General features: G+C 37.5%; 1 protein-coding gene across 1 annotated transcript; it reads right to left on the bottom strand.

Annotated features, from left to right (window-relative positions):
- Positions 1-323: 323 nt before the first annotated feature.
- On the bottom strand, positions 324-19,490 carry LOC142345709 (DNA-dependent protein kinase catalytic subunit-like). Its single transcript, XM_075397966.1, has 2 exons — positions 12,874-19,490; positions 324-6,838 (listed from the first exon to the last, which is right to left on the bottom strand). The coding sequence occupies exons 1-2, from the start codon at positions 18,880-18,882 to the stop codon at positions 491-493; spliced, it is 12,357 nt and encodes a 4,118-aa protein (XP_075254081.1). The 5' UTR covers positions 18,883-19,490; the 3' UTR covers positions 324-490.
- Between the last annotated feature and the right edge of the window lie 591 nt (positions 19,491-20,081).

The raw sequence follows: 20,081 nt of genomic DNA, 5'->3' as shown, positions 1-20,081 counted from the left end.
AAAAAAAAAACAAAAATCAAAAAATCATTTCAATTTCATAATCTGTGCTGGACGGGCTTTCTAAGGATACCACTCACAACTCTCTACATGGATTATAACGATCGGCCAAAATCGACTGAACAAAAAACGCATTTGAGTATATACTTCCTCCCCACACTAAAATGGGTCGGAACAAAAATCAAAGCCTAACATTTTTTTTAGAAAATAACCTTAATATGTTTCAGTACAGTTTCCCTTAAAAGCATTACGACGTCTTCATTTCTTGTCCAATTCTGATCTTAACGCTAAGCAGTATTTGCTTTGAACTCCTTGGCTAAAACGTCTTGACAATTTTGAAAATTTTCATTATCATTTATTTGACTAGGCTTGAGGACTGGTATGAAGACAGCTCATTATGTACAATTTAAATTTTGAGGGAAAATTAATCAAGGTAGTTTACGAAATGTTACGAAACCTCATAAGTTTAATGACAGACAATCGGAGTTTCATATCAAGCAAAAGGACTCCACCCAAGCCAGGCTCTTCCGAGTAATTTGGGATCAGTTGCCTGGTCTAACAAGCACGTGACTTGCTGATGAGCAGTCAATTTCTGCTCGTTCTGTAAAGCCCACCTCACATCCATTTTATCGCCCAGTAAAATCCGTAACAACGCAGCTGAATCTTTCATAACAAAACTGTTCAGATCGAGCTCTTCAGACTTAATCAGATGCAAAGGATTCCAACCATTTAGTTTTTGCTCCACACCTTTCAGCTTTTGTTTTGGGTACCATACCATTTTTGTTTCCTCTAGTTCTCCGTCTAAATTTCCTGAACGCCGCATCGCGTTCACTTGCCTAGTTGCGAATTCAACCCAATCCAAAACAGGCTCTCGTAAGAAAATTTGAAGAATATTCATGAGCGATTCCTGATTTTCTCTGAGAGCTTCTAATGTTTTCAACATAGCAGCATGCGCAACACCACCTGTTGGAGCAACTTGAGGAACCGTTAAGTTTGAAATCATCGGAGTGAACCTAAACGGAACCAACTCTGGAACTGGCAAGAATTGAGTCGCGGTTCCAAACGCATGTCCGAAGTCAATTCCAACAGCCGTACAAGTTTGCAGGTCGATCAGAGTGTTGCTTGTATGCCTGTCACCGATTCCCAGAATGTAGTGTGCAATACTCATGCAGGAATAACTTCTTACAAAGCGATCACGCAGTACTATGAAAGCATCAGGTGATATTGCCAATTTTTCTATCGCTTTTCGGAAACTGAATTTGTTCAAAATTCCAGCGCAAGTTTCAATTACTTGTTGAGATTCTGACTGTTTTGCTCCTTTTGTCCACAAGTAGAAGAATTTTGTCACGTCTTTCCCAGGCATGAACGCCGTCACTTTCTGGTGCATGGCTCGTTTGGCCTGATCAATTTTGGCATCCCCGCAAATTTTCTCAAAGAATAACTGATAAGTGGTCGTATTTGGTACCCACTGAATCAAACCCAATTTCAAGGTCATTGGAGTGACGTCATAGGTTTGAATCCATAAATTTCGCTTATTGCTTTCAGGGTTTGTTTTCAGAATTGTGTTCATCAGTTTAAAAACTTTCATCAGCCTAGCATCTTGTCTTAAGTCTTCGCCACCTTTTAGTAGAAACGAGTACTCCTTTTCATCAGAGCCGAGAATACAGATTCTTCTTGGTTTACGGATCGATTCCATGACTCGAATGTCGTTTCTGAACCCACTGATTTTAACATGTGCATTTACATCTGGCCGTTTGCTACATTCATACTGACCCGGAATTTCAACATCGCAGTACGGGTTAATTTCGGAAAAATTAGCCAAATAAGAGCTGTATTCACTCAATTGGTTAGGCAACTTTAAATGTTCAGCGCAACTTGATTTCAATTTGACGAATTCAGTTCTAATAATCGACATATCTTTGCTTTTAAGTTTAGAACCTTTCTGACCCCAAATCTTTTCCAACGCTGGTTTCAAATTTGTTTCAAGCTGCTTTTGGTATAATGACGGGCCAATTCTGGATATATCTCCGGCACCGAAAAGTTCCTCGCACATTTTACTATAGGCTTCAACCCGTTTTTCTGGCACCATGCGAGAGAGATCTTTCATTAAATCGCTCAATAAAACTATTGGAGTAAGAGCTGCATTTTGCAATTCGTCCAATACGCGTTCCAAAACATCATTTTTCACGAGGTTACCAATTTCATTCACAAACTTCTGCTCCTTTGCAAAGTTTTCATTCCCTTCGAGAGTTGTCTTAAAGGGAAAGTACATAGCTTGAGGGTAATCTTTAGCAATTATAACTATTAGAGGTTTCAAGATGCTTCGAGCATGATCTTCGTTTAAATAGGACATAATTTGTTCAACCCACGCAAGAAACATCCAAGATGGCACTTGGGATATTTGCTCACCAAAATCCCTTTGGATAGCTTCTGGAATCCGGTTACTTAGTATTGCAACCAGACGAGGAAAAAGAGCTGATGCCTCGACTTTCCCATTTCGCATTGCCTCGCAAGACGAAGTGAGTAAAGTATACAATATTTGGTCAGAGAAATTTTGATCAGGCTCTGAGGAATCACCTAAAGAGTCTAAATAGTTGACGCAAAACTTGGCCAAGTCATAGAAACTCTCAGCTGATGTTTGTTCGTCTTTTTGTAGAGGGTACTCACAGCAGGTTCGAAGAGTCTTAAAACAAGCGTCTAACGCGTCAGACGGGCATTCATCATCACTCCACGGAATTTGGAAATCATCTGGCAGGCACAGATTAGAAACTGGGTTAATCTGGCAAACCAAATTGCTATCCGACGCACTAAGATTGTACAGATTTAGAACACATCTTGCTAAACTAGACATTAACGCTTTAAAATTCTTATGACTGTTCAACAAGTCACAGCTTAAAAAAGAAAGCAGCTTGTCAATCGACTTTTTGAAATGATTCGCAACCATGCTAGGTTTATCGTGAATAGCGGCAACTTTTACGAGGTAGTCAACGTTGGTCAATTCGCAGCTGAATGAGTGCTTCGGATTCTTATTCAAGACAGACTCTGACTTGATTTCGTGCAGAAGTCGGTTTGTCAATTCTAATTGAGATTGCTTAACGGATGCTTGTGCCATGCCCAGGCTAAACTCTGTCATCTTGGTGGATGACAACTTTTCCAAACTCGAATCTATATTTCCATTCAATTCCGATAAAAATTCAAAGCAAATTTTTCGAACGATTCTTACTTCTTCCCATGTTGAGACGGAAACCTCATTTGCATCTAGGTCAAATTTCGATATATTATTAATAGACTCTGCTGACTTTTCTGAAGTTCGATTCTCGAGATCTGAGGACAAAAATTTCAGTAGCTGAGATGCAGGGTGAAATTTGGGGCATTTCTCCGAACTCAAAGACATGGCGATACCTCTGGGCAAGGTCAAATTGTGAATCGAGAACTGCAGTTCGGGCAATGCATATGTTCTCAAGATATCTTTTGCGTTGAACGGGTAACCCTGTTTCAGCAGAACCAAGCTCATGTTGAGTGGGAACCTCCTAGAAAATTGTTTTCTGCTGTTCGCTTCATTTGTGATCTTTTCCAGGTATGTACAAAAGTCGTCTGAAACATCTGCGTCGTCAAGGAGCAGTTTACATTTAGCGTCCACGTAATTTTCAAAGTGAGGCATGAACCGCGAATTTTCATTTTCTAACTTGATCTCAGACGCGAACAAGGAGGACAATTGCGACCAATCACAGAGCGAGCTGACGCTATTGGTCAGAATGTCAGTCCACAAATCAACATCATTGCTGTAATCTTGTTCATTTGGACACTCTTCTATAGTCGACGTACTCTCACTAATAGCTTGCTTAAACTGCTTTGAATTCTCTAGTTTGATCAAGTTTTTAGTCACATCCGCAAACAATCCTACTTCGAAACCTTCTAAATGATCGCAATCTCCAGTTGACCTAAACAATTTTGCAAGCGGAAGATTGACTTCATTTGCAGCTTCTTGTTGATCAACCTTTCGTCTCTTGGAAGTAGTGTTAGCATTACCAGTAACCGTTTGATCCAAGCTGTCCAATAATTTCTGTTCTAAATAGGCGATAGTAAGCAATTCTTGACGCGAATCGATTGAACATTTCACCAGACATGTTAGGTCGAGTTTGATCATTGATGGCCACTTTGCAGATATAGCGACAATTGCCTGTACCAGCAAATAATTTCTGCTTTGAGACTTAGATTCATTCAACACAGAATTAAAAGCTTGGGATAAATTTTCCCAAAAATCATCGTCTGCTGAATCGGTTTCGATCATGTTTGCAATCACACCCTGACATAGTTCGACAAAAAGTAATGAACAAATTGATGGCTCATTCTGAGCTAACCCAAGCAAGGGCACAATCAGATCGGAGTTCTTAATCTGGATATCCGGAATATCTCCGGCTCTGTAACTTCGGTAAATAACAACTTCGTTCGCTTTTCGAACCGAAGATTCCACAGCAGTTCTCTGTGTCTCTTTTGCACTATCGTACGCTTTCTTCACATAATATGACTTCTCTTGATTGCTATCTCTCTTGGCCAATACATGCAACCTCACCCTATCTCTCGAACTTGTTTTTCTAGCTTGTTGCTCTTGTAAGTCACTCATAACAACATCCTTAAAGCCATTTTCTGTTCTGACTAGAACTCTTCTCTTGCCCTTCGTCGACTCCAGAGCCCTGGATTCCGTCCTGGCGTCTGCCAGCAATGTTGAATCATAAGAGCCTTGATAACCCAGATTCTGGGTTAATTTGGTTCCTCTAGACTCAGCTAACCAGGAAAAAGATTGTGAAACTTCTTGATTAATATTTGTAGCTGTAAACTGAAGATTTTGATTCTGCACGGTAGCTCTAACATTGACTTTAGTACTAGAACTCACAGCAGTAGCTGACTCTGTTGTCAAAGATTGAGATATTACTTGTGAACTCATAGTTTCCGTAACTTTTTCCAGAGGTTGGGTATCTATGAACATCGGAAGCAATCCAGATCGATGATTGAGCCAAGCATTTTGAATTGGAACATTCTGGAACAAACATTTATCCAAAGGATTTTCAAACATCTCCAAGTTGTAATCTGGACTTCGGCTGCAGACATCAAAAATCAAATTGATACAATCTTTCGTAAAAGTGGAACTGTAATCGTGGCTATAAAAAGTCTTAAAAAACGTTAATATTCGCTCCGAAACTGTTTCAGGCAATGACTCCAGCTTAGATATGTAAGTCAGAACTTCTATGGAAATTGATTTGTCAGCGTCGGCTACACCTCGAATCAATACACTCAAGACTGATTTTGAGAAATTGAGGTCCGAATCTTTGCTCTTCTTATGCAGTTCCATCAAAATCTCATACATTTTTAATCTGCTTTGAGCAGATGATAACTGGTCTGGTAATCGTTTGCAAATTGCATCGAAAACTTCGGCGCATTGACGATCGGTTATGATTTGAACCATCTTCTCCAGAATTCGCAAACTTGCAAGTTGTACGGCTTGATCGAGATTTGACAACATGTTACTTAGAATGCCATGGCTTTTCAGGGAAATAAAAGCGTTAGGATGGTCATTGCAATGGTGATAGATCACATTCAGGCAGTGAACTTTTAATTTTCCGGTCAGGCTTTGCAAACTGAAAAATGCCTGATCAACAATCTCAGCGCCGAACTCATGAAAACGATCACAAATGTAAGAAAATATCGAGAAAAATTTTCCCAAAGCGTTGAATCGAGAGGAAGTTTGTTTGATTTCAGTCAGCACCTGAACCGTCAATTTATTCAGCTCTTCATAGAACATTTTACCCGCAGCATCGTCGAGTTTGTGATAATATGACAAAATTAGCCCTACCGTCTCGGCCACGGGCGCATACACTGTAATGCTCTGATGGGAAAGATGCTTGATCAAAGATTGAAACATAGCACATCGTTCAATAATGGAAATATCCGGAAATGTGGGAAGTTTATGGGCAGCGATAAGACCCAAAATTTGGATACCTGCGTCAAGCTCTGGCGATTTCTCTGTGGTCCTCACTCGGAGCTTCTCATAAATAACATCGAAGTCAAGTTCAAAGTACCTTTTGAAATTTTCCAATAAAATCTTCAGCAACTCTACGTTATTTTTAAACAAGGCTGAGTTTGAATGCGGGCAATGTTGAAATATCGAAGTTAAAATTCGATTCAAGGCTGATTTTTCGACAGTTCCCAATTCAAATTCTGGCTTATTAACAACAATCTGTTGATTCCAATCAGCAATCAGGCATGTTAGCTCCACTACGAAAGATGTGATCAATTTTGACTGGACCAGATACATCTCTAGAACTCTAATCATTTCCGGTAAGAACTTCTCCGCGTACAGCGAAAAGTTGTCCTCACAAGTTATCACAACTTTCGCCATAAAAATCAAGATATTCAGGTGCTTGGCGGTTTGAAACTGGGATTTAAACTTCACAACCCAGTTTGGTAATTGCTGCCCGCCAGGAGCAAGCATAGCTGTTGAGATCATACTCGTACTAGCTTCCGAATCTTGCTGTAATGAACTCAGATGTTTCACAATATGGACTGTGGTCACAAAAATAGGCAAAGTTGTTACTGGATCGTCTACAACGTCTGGAACCAAGTACTCTTTGGGTAGCTCCTCCTTTGAGATGTGATTGTCCAGGTCCATGAGTTCTTCAGTATCGCCATTAGCATCCAAGTTAGCATCGGAAAGTTTGACGGTGGCGTTATTGAAGTCAAATTGCGCGAGTTCGTCTCTCACACTACTATCTATGATGTGATTGGATGAAAGATAGTTACGTTGAGTAGATCCAGCTTGTGTCAGATGGTCGCCCGAAAACGCCTGAAAGTACTACCAGCAATTTAATCAATATTTCATTTGATCTGCTGGAAAATTTAGTCTCGGGCACAAACAAGCATAGACGCAAACTATCGACAAGCCGTGTGACTGAATCGAAGGAGTTTCGCTTAAACGAGCATTCACATAATTAATCCAGACATCGTTGAATGGAATCCTGAATTTTCACTGGCATGAAAACTATGAAATTTATTTGATTAAGTAGCGGAGCAACAAATTAAAGACGAGCAGCAGCTTGAGCAAGACGCACTTCCAATCTAACTTGCTTTGTGTTTTTTTTTTATAAAAGTTTATTATAGACCACTGCAGTAATCTAAATCGAAAGCTGAAAAACATGAATCAGTCACGCAATAACAACTGTTATAAAACCGGAAACGACAAAAAGACTCGGTCAGATTAAATTCTTAAACCCAACAAAAAACAAAGCAGACGAGAAAAATACGAACACCAAATGCACCAATAGTATACTTCCCTGTATTAATCCAAAAAAGCACAAATTTATCGAATAAAGCACAAAAAATACTTCTCATTTTTCAATAAGAACTGTACCGACGGTAGGTGATTATTAGGGAAGCAGGAGAGTTGAGGGTAGAAGGGATGCTTGAAACTTAGTTCACGAGTAAAACTCATCCCAAACTAGAGAAAAAATCATTTCACGAGCTAAATTGAACAAAAAGCTACTTTGAAAAGAACTTGATCAAAATCGCCGGCAAATTGCATGAAAATAGCCACCGTTGACCCGCGTGACACATATCGGGATTGAAACAGAAAAGGAAAAACAATGATAGAATTTTTCTAAGTGTCAAAAAATGTTCAAATTTGAAGTTCAGTTTCCGTTAGGTTCCAAAATTATACTCAGCTCAGCTTCTAAACAGAAGGCTATTGAGCATAAAACTAATGCCAACAAGCAGTCACCCTAATGAACTTTGAAAACTAATGCACAGCGACTTAATGACAAGGCAAAAAACATAGCTGGCAGATTGCCAGAAAATAGCCGCAATAGCTTCGTAGATCTGCAGTCTCAAAAAACAGTAAAAAAGACAGGCCAAAAAAAATCGCCTTTTCATTGAAGGCTGATATGTTATCTTTTGATTAAAAAGCTGTATAAGTTTTTGATACCTCTATTAGCTGCTCTCAAAAAAACCTTCATTTAGAGTGACACACACCCATTTGACCTTATCTCTTTGAATTAGAAAACAAATCAATTTCAAAGTGAGGAAGTCATTTTTGAGGCAGTCGCAATAGGAACTCTGACCAAAAATTTAATCAAGCGAATGAACAAAAAAAACTCACTTCACTAAGAGCGAAAAATGACGTCACGCTCGCACTTCAGTTGCAATTACATGAGCGAATGAACAAAAAGCAGATTTGAAGTGGTTGTGACGTCATATGGTCGTAACAAAAAACTTGACGAAAAAAAGAAGGCCAATAATAGCCTCAGCTATCGCGGCTATTAAGACCTAGATAGTTAACAAATTGGAGAAAGTAGCAAGTAACTAAAGAAAAGTCGCTCAGATTCTTGACGCTATTGTTCTCAAAACCAAAAATTATGCCACTTAAACTTAGGCACTAACCCTTGCATAAGCTTTCAAAAAGTTTCGTTTGCCCCTAGAGGTCGAAGACCTAAAAATGACAAAAATTGTGCAAAATTAATCAAAGAGTTGCCGAAGATCATTGTTTTATTACCTTTCGATAAAGAATTGAATAAAAATGAAAACTAACTAGTAACCCATCGCCAGACCCTTAAACGTCTCATTTGCCCTTAAAGATTGAAAATCTCAAAAATTGATTATAATTTTCAAAAAAAAAAAACTTGAATAAAAATTTTGTAAAAGTAAAACCTTTCAACTCATTCCATTGTCACGCTAAACTATGGACTAACCTATTATCAAACCCTAGAAGAGTTCCACTGGCCCCTGACGATCAGAAAACTCTGAAAATGACAAAATTGTCGAAAAATGAAAAACATTTAAAATTTTTCTGAAAAATCGCCAAAAATGGTCATGTTAATATCTTCAGAACAATTTCTTTCTCTCTGAAAACCATTAAGTCACCGAATTTAAGTTATTAAAAGTTTAAGTTATTGCCCCTTAGAATAAAAAAACTCAGATGAAAAAATATTTTAAGTATCAATATCATTTTGCATGATTAAGTTTGCACTACCAAGACATAAAAAGACAAAAACTCTGGCAAATGACCTTTATCAACTTTGACAAACGTCAAAATAAGACTTATGAAACAAAGCACTAAAAATGCCGAGATAACGTGAAACACTACACCAATTTTGGCTCAAAAACCTCTAAGATGACCTTTTCACCTTGAATTCAAACCAAAGACAACTAACGCCGGATAAGGACCTCAAATGAAAATCAATGCCCACTCGGCGTTACCTGTTTATCCAGTTTGAAAAAAAATCATGGAAAAATGAGAAATCAACCTCTAGTTTAGAAAACTATTTCTACATGCTTTGAGCTGCAAGGAGGAGACAGTATTACTCCCTGCAATTAATAATCATATTCAAATTGATTGCAATAACTTTTGTCCGTCAAAGTTAGCAGATGGAAAGATTACTTCTGAAGCTTATTCCATTTATAAGCAGTGTTATGAGCGATTTGATGCAAACATAAAGAACATGAAATCAGAAACGAAGGAAAAACAGTTGAGTTTTTTTTCGAGTCACTTTTGCATTAACATTCCTAATCTCTTTTTAAAAAATCAAAGATTATAGACGGCAAACAAAAATAAACATTTTGAACGGAAAATCGAGTGACAAGACAATTTTTAGCCTCCGAGAAAATCGCTGACATATCTCAATACCAATGAGAGAAAAGACCTAAAAAACATATAAACGTTTTTCTACTAAATCTTGCGACGTTTTCAATAATTTAGACTCTGTAATGAAAAGCTGCCTCCGATCAAAATTCAATTGCAGTGAGTGCAAGCTCAGCCACCGCTATGACAGCTAATGAAATCAATCAAATGTTGAACACAGGATCTAGTGCTCTCACTCGTAGCAAAAATAGATTTCAAATTTCTAGATAGCGCAGCATCTTCATTAATATCTGATCGAGCTGCTGTTATTACGATGGGATCGAAATTATCACAATTTGCACCATGAAATCAAGCGCCACTCAAATTTGTTAAAATAAACGTTTGGACCAGTGAAACACCAACCTTAAACCTTCGGGCTTACCAGTTCATCATGCCCTAGGGGATCAAAATCTTTCAGACAAAAAACGATTGAACAAAATATTGCAAAGAAATGCCATCGAGAACCGAATTATTTTTTAGCAATTTCTAAAATAACTTGAAAATAGTAATTGTATGAGGAATAAAAACCTATATGATTTAAAAAAATAAAACCCTCGAAATCTCACCTAAATCAAAGAAAATATAGCATTATCACACTGTCCAAACCTGTCTACAATACTGGTTATCTGAAGGATATAAAAAAGCTAGCAATAACCTTTATATGATTGGGGAAAACCTCAAACAAAACAATAACCTTCTAATCACTTTCAAAATGATAGCAAAAACTTTTTTTCTGTCAAAGTTAGCAGCTAGGATTACTTCTGAAACTTATTGCATTTATAAGCTAAGTAATGTGACTTTTGACGCAAATATAAAAAAAAGAAAAATCAGAAACAAGGCGAAAACAGGTAACAGCCTTTTTAAGAAAATTTTGCATGAACATTTCTAATTTCTTCCAAAAATCGAAGATTATAGACGGCAACCAAACGAATATATATTGAACGGAAAACAAGGTGACGACACAACTTTACGATTTCGCGAAAACGGCTGATATACCTTTGTCGGACAGCTCAATATACCAACGAGAAGAATGAGACCTAGAAAAATTGATAAAAGAAAAGGGTTTTTCTACTAAATGTTGCAACGTTTTCAATAAATTAGATTCTGTACTGAAAAGCTCCCTTCAAACAAAATTCAATTGCATGGAGATATCTCGTTTAACTTTGCAGTATAGCAGCAAAGTAAGCAAAACACAAATTCAAAGGAAGCCTTGAAAAACTATTACGCCACTCAAGCAGCTTCAGAAGTTTTAAACAAAAAAACAACAAGCTGAATTGAATCAAAAGTGACATTACAGGCCGTGACAAAAAATTGACGAAATAAAAAAACCAAGAGAAGGCAAATAAATGCCTCGCTCAGCTATCGCAGCTAATGGAATCAACAAAATGTTAGACAGCGGATCTGGTGCTCTTGCTCGACTTCTAAATTCCAGACATCTTAAAGACATTTTTAAAATAGATATCTTTAATAATTTCTGCTCGAAATTCCAATCAAAGCTGCTTATAATACAATAGGCTCTAAATTACCACAATTTACCCATGAAACTGACCCAACTGTCAGACAAAAACAGCTAAACAAGAAATCGCACAGAAACACCATCGAGAACCAATTAATTTCAAGCAATTTAAGCAAAATAACTTTTGAATAACTTTTGAACTTTAAAATGCAATTGTATGAGGAAGAAAAACCTCTATGATTATTAAAATACACCACTCGAAATCTCACTTTAATCAAACATTATCACACTGTCAAAAACCATCTACTATACTGGTTAACTAAAGGACATACCAAAATGCTAGCAATAACCTTTATATGATTGGCAAAACCTCAAACAAAACAATAACATTCTAATCACTTTCAAAATGATAGCAAACTTTTTTTTCTGTCAAAGTTAGCAGCTGGAACGATTACTTCTGAAACTTATTTCATTTACAAGCAGTGTTATGTGATTTTTGACGCCAAGATAAATGGACAAAAAATCAGAAACAAGGGGAAAAAAGGTAAGTTTTTCTAGACAATTTTGCATGAACAGTCCTAATCTCTTTTAAAAATAGAAGATTATAGACGGCAAACAAAAATATACATTTTGAACGGAAAACAAAAAGACTACACAACTTTACGATTTCGAGAAAACAGCTGAAGTATCTTTGTCGAACAGCTCAAAACCAACGAGAATTAGACCTTAAAAACTCAATGAAATGATTTTTTCAACTATATATTGAAATGTTTTCAATAATTTAGATTCTGTACAAAAAAAACTGCCTTCAAACAAATTTCAATTGAAGTGAGATATGAAAATTGATGATGCCACTCAAGCAGCTTGCGAATTTGTATGAAAGAATAAACAAAAAGCTGAATTCAATCGAAAGTGGCATTACAGGCCATGACAAAAAATTGACGTAGGAAAAAAAAACAAGAGAAGGCCAATAATTGCTCCGCTCAGCTATCGCAGCTAATGGAATCAATAAAATGCTAGACAGTGCATCTAGTGCTTTCGCTCGTTTAACATATAGACATCTAAATTCTAGATAGCGGAGCATCTTTAATAATTTCTCTTAGTTTCCAATCAGAGCTGCTAATATCACGATAGGGTCTAAATTACCACCATTTACACCATGTAACCAAGCCCTACTCATATTCGGTAAAACTTAAGCATTTACCCACTAAAGCAGCAGAACTTGCACGCCAATTTAAAACCTGTGTGCTTTACCAGTTCATCGTGTATCTGTGGACAAAAATCTATGAGACAAGAAAAACGATTTAACAGAAAATAGCATAGAAACACAATCGAAACCCAAATATTTTCCAACAGCTTCAAAAATACACATTTGAAAGCTCTACGGACGAAACCAGCCGTTCAAACTTTAAAGAGTGTGATTTGCTTGCGACCATTTGAGCACACCACGTACGCTCAAAAAGAGCAATCTCCTTCTATGTGGTTTTCAAACGTGGATTTTTGACACAAACACAACGAAAAAGATCACATAAAAAGAGTAATAAAATTCTTGCAGTAATTTCGTTATTATATTCAACCAATCAAATCATAATCCAAATCAGCTTCTCTAACAACAGTTTAGAAAAACGCCAAAAAAAATTAAAAGGCCCTACCAAAAAATGCTTAAGTCGGGAAGACACTAACACCGCATAAATAGACGCAGAATGGACCCAAATAACAGTAACAAAATTTGGAGACAATTTGTCATAATTACCAGGAGTTGGTTTCTCTGACTTCTTCTAGACCTCAACTCTAGTCGTCTGCTCTTCACACTTTGAGGGGATGCAACCTCAGCTGCAAACTGGAACATAGCACCATCTTCAATTAATACACTCAGCCACAACTTCTGGTTTTTTGGCTTCTCATCCAGTAAAAACGACACAAAGAACTCGGATTTGTTCACGCAGTTCATAATCACACTAGTTAGACATTGATAGGCCACGCATGAAAGATTCCGAATTTCTGATGCATTGATATTTGCAGTGATGTTAGACGGCACAAGTAGATGATTTTTGCAATTAGCGCTTGTTTGTAACAGAAATTTCATTAATGACAATTTACTGTCACGCTTTGAGACTTGATGGAATTTTCTATTGAGTTCTGAATCTAATTTTATAAACTCTGCAGCCGGAAAAATTTGAACTGCTGAATCCAAAATAGAGAAAACAATTTCTAAATCGAGAATTTTGTCCAACAACGTAGTTTCGCTTGGTCTGTTTAACGGATTGAAACTTTCGAAATACTCAATCGCTGACATTAAATTACCCACTTTCTCCAGAAATACTTGTTTGAAAACATTCGGTGACACTCCGTTCATGAAAGGCTTCAAAACCCTCTCGAATACTCGCCTTCTAACATCCGGCATTAATGAATAGTTACCTAGTGCCATTTCTAACGTCTCGTTAAAAATTTTAGCAACTCTTGCTAAATTAAACTTGGCTGTCATTATAGCTGCGTTGAGGGCATCACTGAAATCTTCGATATGAGGAAACGTTTCATCTCTACAAACGGGCGCTATCAGCAACTTCAACAACTGTTGACTTGATGTCACTCGAAGTCCGAAGAACAACTTCTGAAAGCTTAGTTGAGAATAGTTTTCAGCGCCATCTTTTAGCATAAAATTGGCAGTTGAACCATTCGCAGCAGTTTCGCGAGTACTGAGATCGTCAGTAATGAAAGCCCTCAAAGCTTGGCACACTTTTTCAACGGTACTGTCATGGTCTAAGTTTAACAAGAAAGGAATCAAGTCCAAACACTGGCTTTTCAATGCTAAGCTTGCGTCATTTTTAGAGATAAATGCGCAAAACAGTTCTGCAATTTTACCAGAAAACTGAAGTTGATTTAAGACTTTATCAGTGTCCAACGCAATCAAGTTGACATGGATTTCTAGTAGCGCTTCATCAATTTTGGAGTCAGTTACCTGACCATATTTGGCTATTAACTGATTAAGAAGCTCCACGAAAGAACTGATAATATCATTTCGGTCTGTTTTAGTAATTCTCCACTTAGCCCGGTTGACAAACCACAAATCAACAGCAGCTGCGACCAAATTAAACGTCTTCCATGAATCGAGCAGAAATGCTGAACAGGATTTTATTTCACGAACAAATTTTTCTTTCAGTTTCCGGTCACATTTTGCGAGCAGTGAGTTTGAAAAACTATTGGATGATGATTTACTGGATACAGTTGTTAAGTTATGGCTCAGCTGTTTGACAAAAGAAACGGGGTCAAAGTGTAGATCCCAGCTGAATTCCAGAACTTTTTCAACCAAGTCAGTTCTAATGATGCTGTAACTGGCTTCTTTAGAAGTCATCAAGAAAAATTGTAGAGAACTCGATATTTCTTCACGCAACTTGGTTGAAAACATAGAGGCGAAAGTTTCCAGACTAACTCGACAAGCGTTTACACACGCGTGCAACTCTTTCTGAGAAACAGCGCTAGAACTTTTTAACAGATTTGTGAGGCAGAAGCTGTCAGATTTCAACTGTGAGTTCTCGAAGAGACGCTCCATTACTTTGGTTTCCAGAAATACTCGATGACTTGACAATGTCTGCAAGATTTTCGAAGTTTCGGTCAAGAGTGACGCAAACGATTTCATGTCTTCTTTGGATAAACAATTCAACCCTAAATCGGAAGGGCTGAATATTGCAACGCAAATTAAAGTGCAAAATTCTTCTGAGAGCACTGAAGAAAACAGTTTTGCCACTTCTTTAGATCTTGATCTCCGATTGACCGAACAGACTAAACTCATCAAGGCTATGGTCAGATTTGAAATTAGTCTGTCAAAACTTTCGCTTTTTGAATAGGACTCCTGAGCAAGCTGGGTTCTGACATCATTGATCTTTACTGCTGTAGCAAATTGAAGAAACTTGGAAATCGATACCCACAATTTGGTTTCCGAGGATTTTAGCAGCGTCTGGGCATCTAACTTTACACTTTCTAAAGCCCAAGAATAACAGTCAACTTTAGCTAGCAAATTATATAAAAACTCGACGATTTGTCCAGGCTCGTTTGATTCGAAATCAACAATCATAGTTATTTCAAGTTCAAATCTATTCACACATCCCGACACTTTGTTCAAGCTTTTAAAAAACGTTGCAGGCGTTTCAGACATCACTTTAAGAAAGTCCCCGATTAACTCGAAAATAATTCGGCGATATTCAATTTCAGGACTGCCCAGCTTTTCGGCCAACATTGTCACAATTTCATGCAAATTTGCGTCTTGCAAGCCAAATGGAACTCTTCGACTGTTTGATTTTGTTTGGAAAAGTTTTCCGTACTTGCAAATGATTCTGGAAAGTGACCTTATTGGCTCGATGACATCACTAGCCAACCTCTCATTTACTCCAGCGTGTGCGGCCGATTTCAACAATTCAAGAAATGCGAACAACCATTCAATTGCAAAAGCATCGACCAGAATTCTGTATTCTCTAAAGCTTCTTTTGCAAGCACTAAACGCGCAAATTGCTGCAGTTTTCAGCTTCAAACTCGGGTTTTTGGCATTAAAGGTGATCATTTTACAAACATGCTTCAAACGGGTTTTGACGAGCAAATCGTCGTCTTTGGGGCAGTGCTTAATACTCCAATCAAACACCTCCTTTAAACATTTTGCCGAGACGTTTCGTATACTTGCGTTATGATCAGCAGCTAATTGATCAAAAATTGCCGAAATCAAACAAGCAGTTTCGGGCGAATCTTGAGAATTCGCAGAGGTGAACCAATGAATACACTGCAAACAAAGAGGCTCAAAAAGCTGATTGGCTATCGAATCGCTATCAGCTGCTAAACGAATCATAGCTGGGAAAATCAATTCGTAAATCGATACGAAAGAGTGCAAATTCTGGGCTGACCTGATTTGTGCATTTTTACCCAATGTAAGTACAACCAACGCGTGCAACAACTCGCAAGCCGCTACTTTCGATTTTCGGTCCGGCGACGTTTCGGCCAGATTGATAATTGGCTGCAAAAGAGAATCAAATTTAATTTTGGGTTTCGAGTCTCGAAATGGAACAGCGTATATTATTTTTGGATCATCTAATCCGTTAATTGAAATCAAATTTTTCGAAAGCAATTTTTCGTCCGATATTAAAATTTGATCAATTGGTAGAGGTATATGAGATAGAAATATGATGACCTTTTCTTGGAAGCTTCTCATTTCTTCAGGGTCAATTTCAGATAAATCCCTTTTGATTAAATGGGTTATTTTTGAACGGGCTTGCTTTTTTCTTACAGCTGCTATCTGGCTTTTATCGTTCAAATAATCTGAAGTTTTCACACAAAGGTACGGGTACAATGAGGGAGCTACAGCTTTTGAAACTTCAAGAACTTTTTGTTTTTTGCTTTCATCATTATAAGAATCTGACACTAACTGCTGAAGAAATTCAAGGGCAACTTTAGCGAGAGGCAAGTACTTTAACCCAAAAGCAGTTGTTACAAGTTTTTCAACCTTTTGCAAACCAACATCGCATTGAGACACCACTTGCACAGGTAACGTTAACACGAAACTCAGCGCGCTCATCAACATTTCGTTAGAAAAGTTGCCAATTTCTTGCTGTAAATAGCCCAAAAATGGCAAAAGACAATTTTGTAATCGGGAGTCGACGTGTTCGAAATCATCCACTTTTGCATCGATGTTAGCACTGCTTTTCGAGATAAGGCACAAAAAGCTGCTCAACAGTTTAAACCAACCACTCAAGTGTGTGTGCTCGCGCGCCAGGTCAATAAGTTTCTCGACACAAAGTAGGAAATATGAAATTTCGTTAGAGTTTATCGAAACGAAGGCTTCGTCATTGCTTGCGAGAGAAGTCCAAATATCAGAAATGTTGACAAATATTTCGACGTCAGAAGGCTTTTCGACTAACAAATTGCTATTTAAATCGTCATCTTCAAGCATCGCATCTCCAGACCTATCCCGTTTTTTCGCATCTAAATTCAGAATTTCAATCAACTTCATAATTGTTTCGACAAAATCGAGTCTAAATTTTCGCCAGCACTTTTCAAGAACTTCGTCTTCGAATTGCTCATCTTTCAAAGTGAAGTAGCTTTTAGATAACAGAAAGTGTTCTAACAATGGTACATAATCTTTATACGACAGAATTTTCTCGCTAGGTTTCGATTCGGATGCTCCGATCTGAATTAAAGCATTAACAGACGAATGTTGACAGGCTCGCAACAAGCACTGCATCCAAAATTGACTTACAGCTTTCTCTACATCAATTTCACGTAAGTAAAATCCACCCAAAATTGACAATATTGCTTTTGACGATAACTTCTGTTGAGGGGGCAGCTGGTACGGAAATCTGCTAATCATAAACGAACAGAATGTCAGAATGGAATTGGTATGGACAGATGCAAGGCTGAAAAGATTTTCATTATCGTTGGATAGAATTATAGCAGCTAAGGCGTTTATTAAGTTGGGATAATATTGCAATCGTTGCCAATTATCAGTCTGATGATTTTGAGTCAGCAGTCGGGTAGCGTGGAAAGCCCCCAACCTAATTTGGCGGCATTTCTCTACAAGTTGAGAAAACAGCTGACACACTTTTTCAATTCCCAGAAATTTTTCACAAAATGGGGACAACCGCCCCAAACCCTCAATGGCAAGGGCTAACTGCTTTGGCTTCGAGTCGGGTTTCAAAAACGTAGCAAACAGTTTTTCGTACATGAAAATGAAAAGGTCTTTCCCTTTAGTATTGGACGAATTTTCATCATTTTGGCGAACCAGGCTGGGCAGTGCGCAAACTATGGTTTCTTGAAACGATACCATGGCCTCATGTGCGAAATGAGCTAGCTGCGTGTTAGCTTGCTGCAAATAGAAGTCAATTTTGGCGTAAATATCAGGATAAACTTGCAGGGTCAATTTCGTAAACTTATCCAAATGGAGCTTGAAAAACTGAAGCGCGTTTGTTTGCAAACCATATCTGCTCATTTCAGCAAATGAATTTGTCTGCAGCACGATTGAGATGATATTAAATATTTTCGGTTCATACAAAGGCGAAGGCGCAAACTGCATGTAAAACCCATTCAAAGCAGCAATATATCCCGCAGCTACTGACTGTTCAAACTTCCGTTTGCCTTCAACTTGATTTTTAATTCCGGTGACCATGATCTCTTCGAATTTTTTGCGTTGTGGTTCTACAACATGAGGTTGGTTCGCAGCTATGGTTCCAATTAACTCAAGCAAAGATTCTTGAACCATCAAACTTTTCTCTTTACCACTTCGAATGCGCGTGAATACATCAGTGAACAATTGATCACATTTCACACTTTCCAAGCCCTCATTACAAACATTCAAAATACTTTCTAGACACTTACAAGCTATAACTACAATCTTAGCTGAAGTATTGGCTTGTTTGACGAACAGAAACAGATTATCAAAAGCTGTTTTTGAAAAAGTAGTCACAAGAGTTGCGTCAATTTTCTCGACCCACATTTTCAGAATTGTTAGCAGAGTTAATCTTATTGCATCATCGGCTCTGTTGGCACTTGAGTTCAGCCATGCAAAAAACATGTCAGTGTCAATGAAAAAGATTGCTTCATTTGCGGCTTTTATCTCATCAGGTTCAGTGATTCCAAACTGCAGCAGTTCTTTCAGTTCTCCCAACGTATCAATTATACTGTCATCAACTCCAGACGCAAAACACGAGTTCACGTAGTCAAGTCTATCATGTAAATCAAAGCTCATTGCACAACTAAAAATATGCATGAGTCTATTTCGAAACATTAGCGTACAAGATTTGAGAAAAATACACAAAGCTCAAATAACATACAATTGGTTGCTTTATTCGACTAGAAACATTAACGACTATTTTTATTCTACTAGCTCGAGAACGCAACTCAGCCTTTTTTACTCATTTTTAATTTCTTTTCGTTAATATAAAAAAACCCTCAAAAATAGATATGCTTCAGCTGAGAGTAGCATTGGTTGAAAAAAGAACCTTTTGAATATTAAAAAATTTTTAGCAGGTGATGATCTGCGATATCTGCAAGGTACCACGTCGCCTAAAAGCAATGAAGCCAAGCTAGTTATGACTTCAACTCACTTTTCAAAGAAAAAGTTACAGAATTCTTTAGAAAAATGTGTAGAGAAAAATCTCAGTCCATTATTGTCGATCAACGGATAAATACAAAAGTGGCATTATAATAATGGTCTAGAAATATTTGCATAGACTCTTCAAAAGCTTTTTCACATTTTTTGTTTCTCCAAAAGAACTTGAGAGGTTTCAAAATTTCCGTCAATAAAGCAGATTCAATAGTTTTAGAACAGCAGATCAAAAGCAATAAAAAAGGAGCAAAAACAAAGCAACGTTGTGACCTTTCTTTAACAAACTTAATGCATCAAAAGGCAGTCAATTTTTTCAACGAAAATGTTACTTCTTCAACGAAATGAGACTGAGACACCAGTTTCGGGAAGTAATTTAGCAGGGAGACTAAAGTTTTAGTTTTACGGGCAAAAACGAGTTCAATGGTACTAGTTCAATCAGCTCTATATCAGGTTTTGGGTAGAAACTATCGTTAAGGACATTTTTCGCAGAACTAATTTTAACCGCATTTTCAACAGTCTATGTTTAAATATATGTTCCAAAACCACCTCGAGGGGGTTAAAATTACTCTATTCCTCGTTTTTCATGAGAACCACACAACTTTTAAACGGGTACAAAACTAACACGAAGGAACAATCATAATCAGTTGGAACCTCAATACTTATAGAAAAATTTAACTTCGATGTTCTACTCATCGCTTTTTATCGTCTCTCGAGCTAAAAAACCGTCTAAGAACTTCAACCGTCCGTTGCTGCTACAGATTTGTCGCAATAACTCATCGGTCTCACAAAATACATATCCAGCTTCAGTAAATTTGATCCCAAATAGTTTAATTTTCCACGGCATTTCATTGAAGTTTTCCACAATTTTAACTCAATAA

This window comes from Convolutriloba macropyga, chromosome 9 (assembly GCF_964194025.1).
Source record: "Convolutriloba macropyga chromosome 9, txConMacr16.3, whole genome shotgun sequence".
Taxonomy (NCBI): Eukaryota; Metazoa; Xenacoelomorpha; order Acoela; family Convolutidae; genus Convolutriloba; species Convolutriloba macropyga.
The sequence above is the reverse complement of the archived record's forward strand: the minus strand, read 5'-3'. Positions and strand labels throughout refer to the sequence as shown.

Excerpts from the sequence above, each read along its gene's own strand:
- LOC142345709 (XM_075397966.1), bottom strand. The coding sequence starts at position 18,882 with ATGTTTCGAAATAGACTCATGCATATTTTTAGTTGTGCAATGAGCTTT. Across the intron at positions 6,839-12,873 it reads GTCAGAGAAACCAACTCCTG|GCGTTTTCGGGCGACCATCT; the intron begins GTAATTATGACA and ends TAGTACTTTCAG.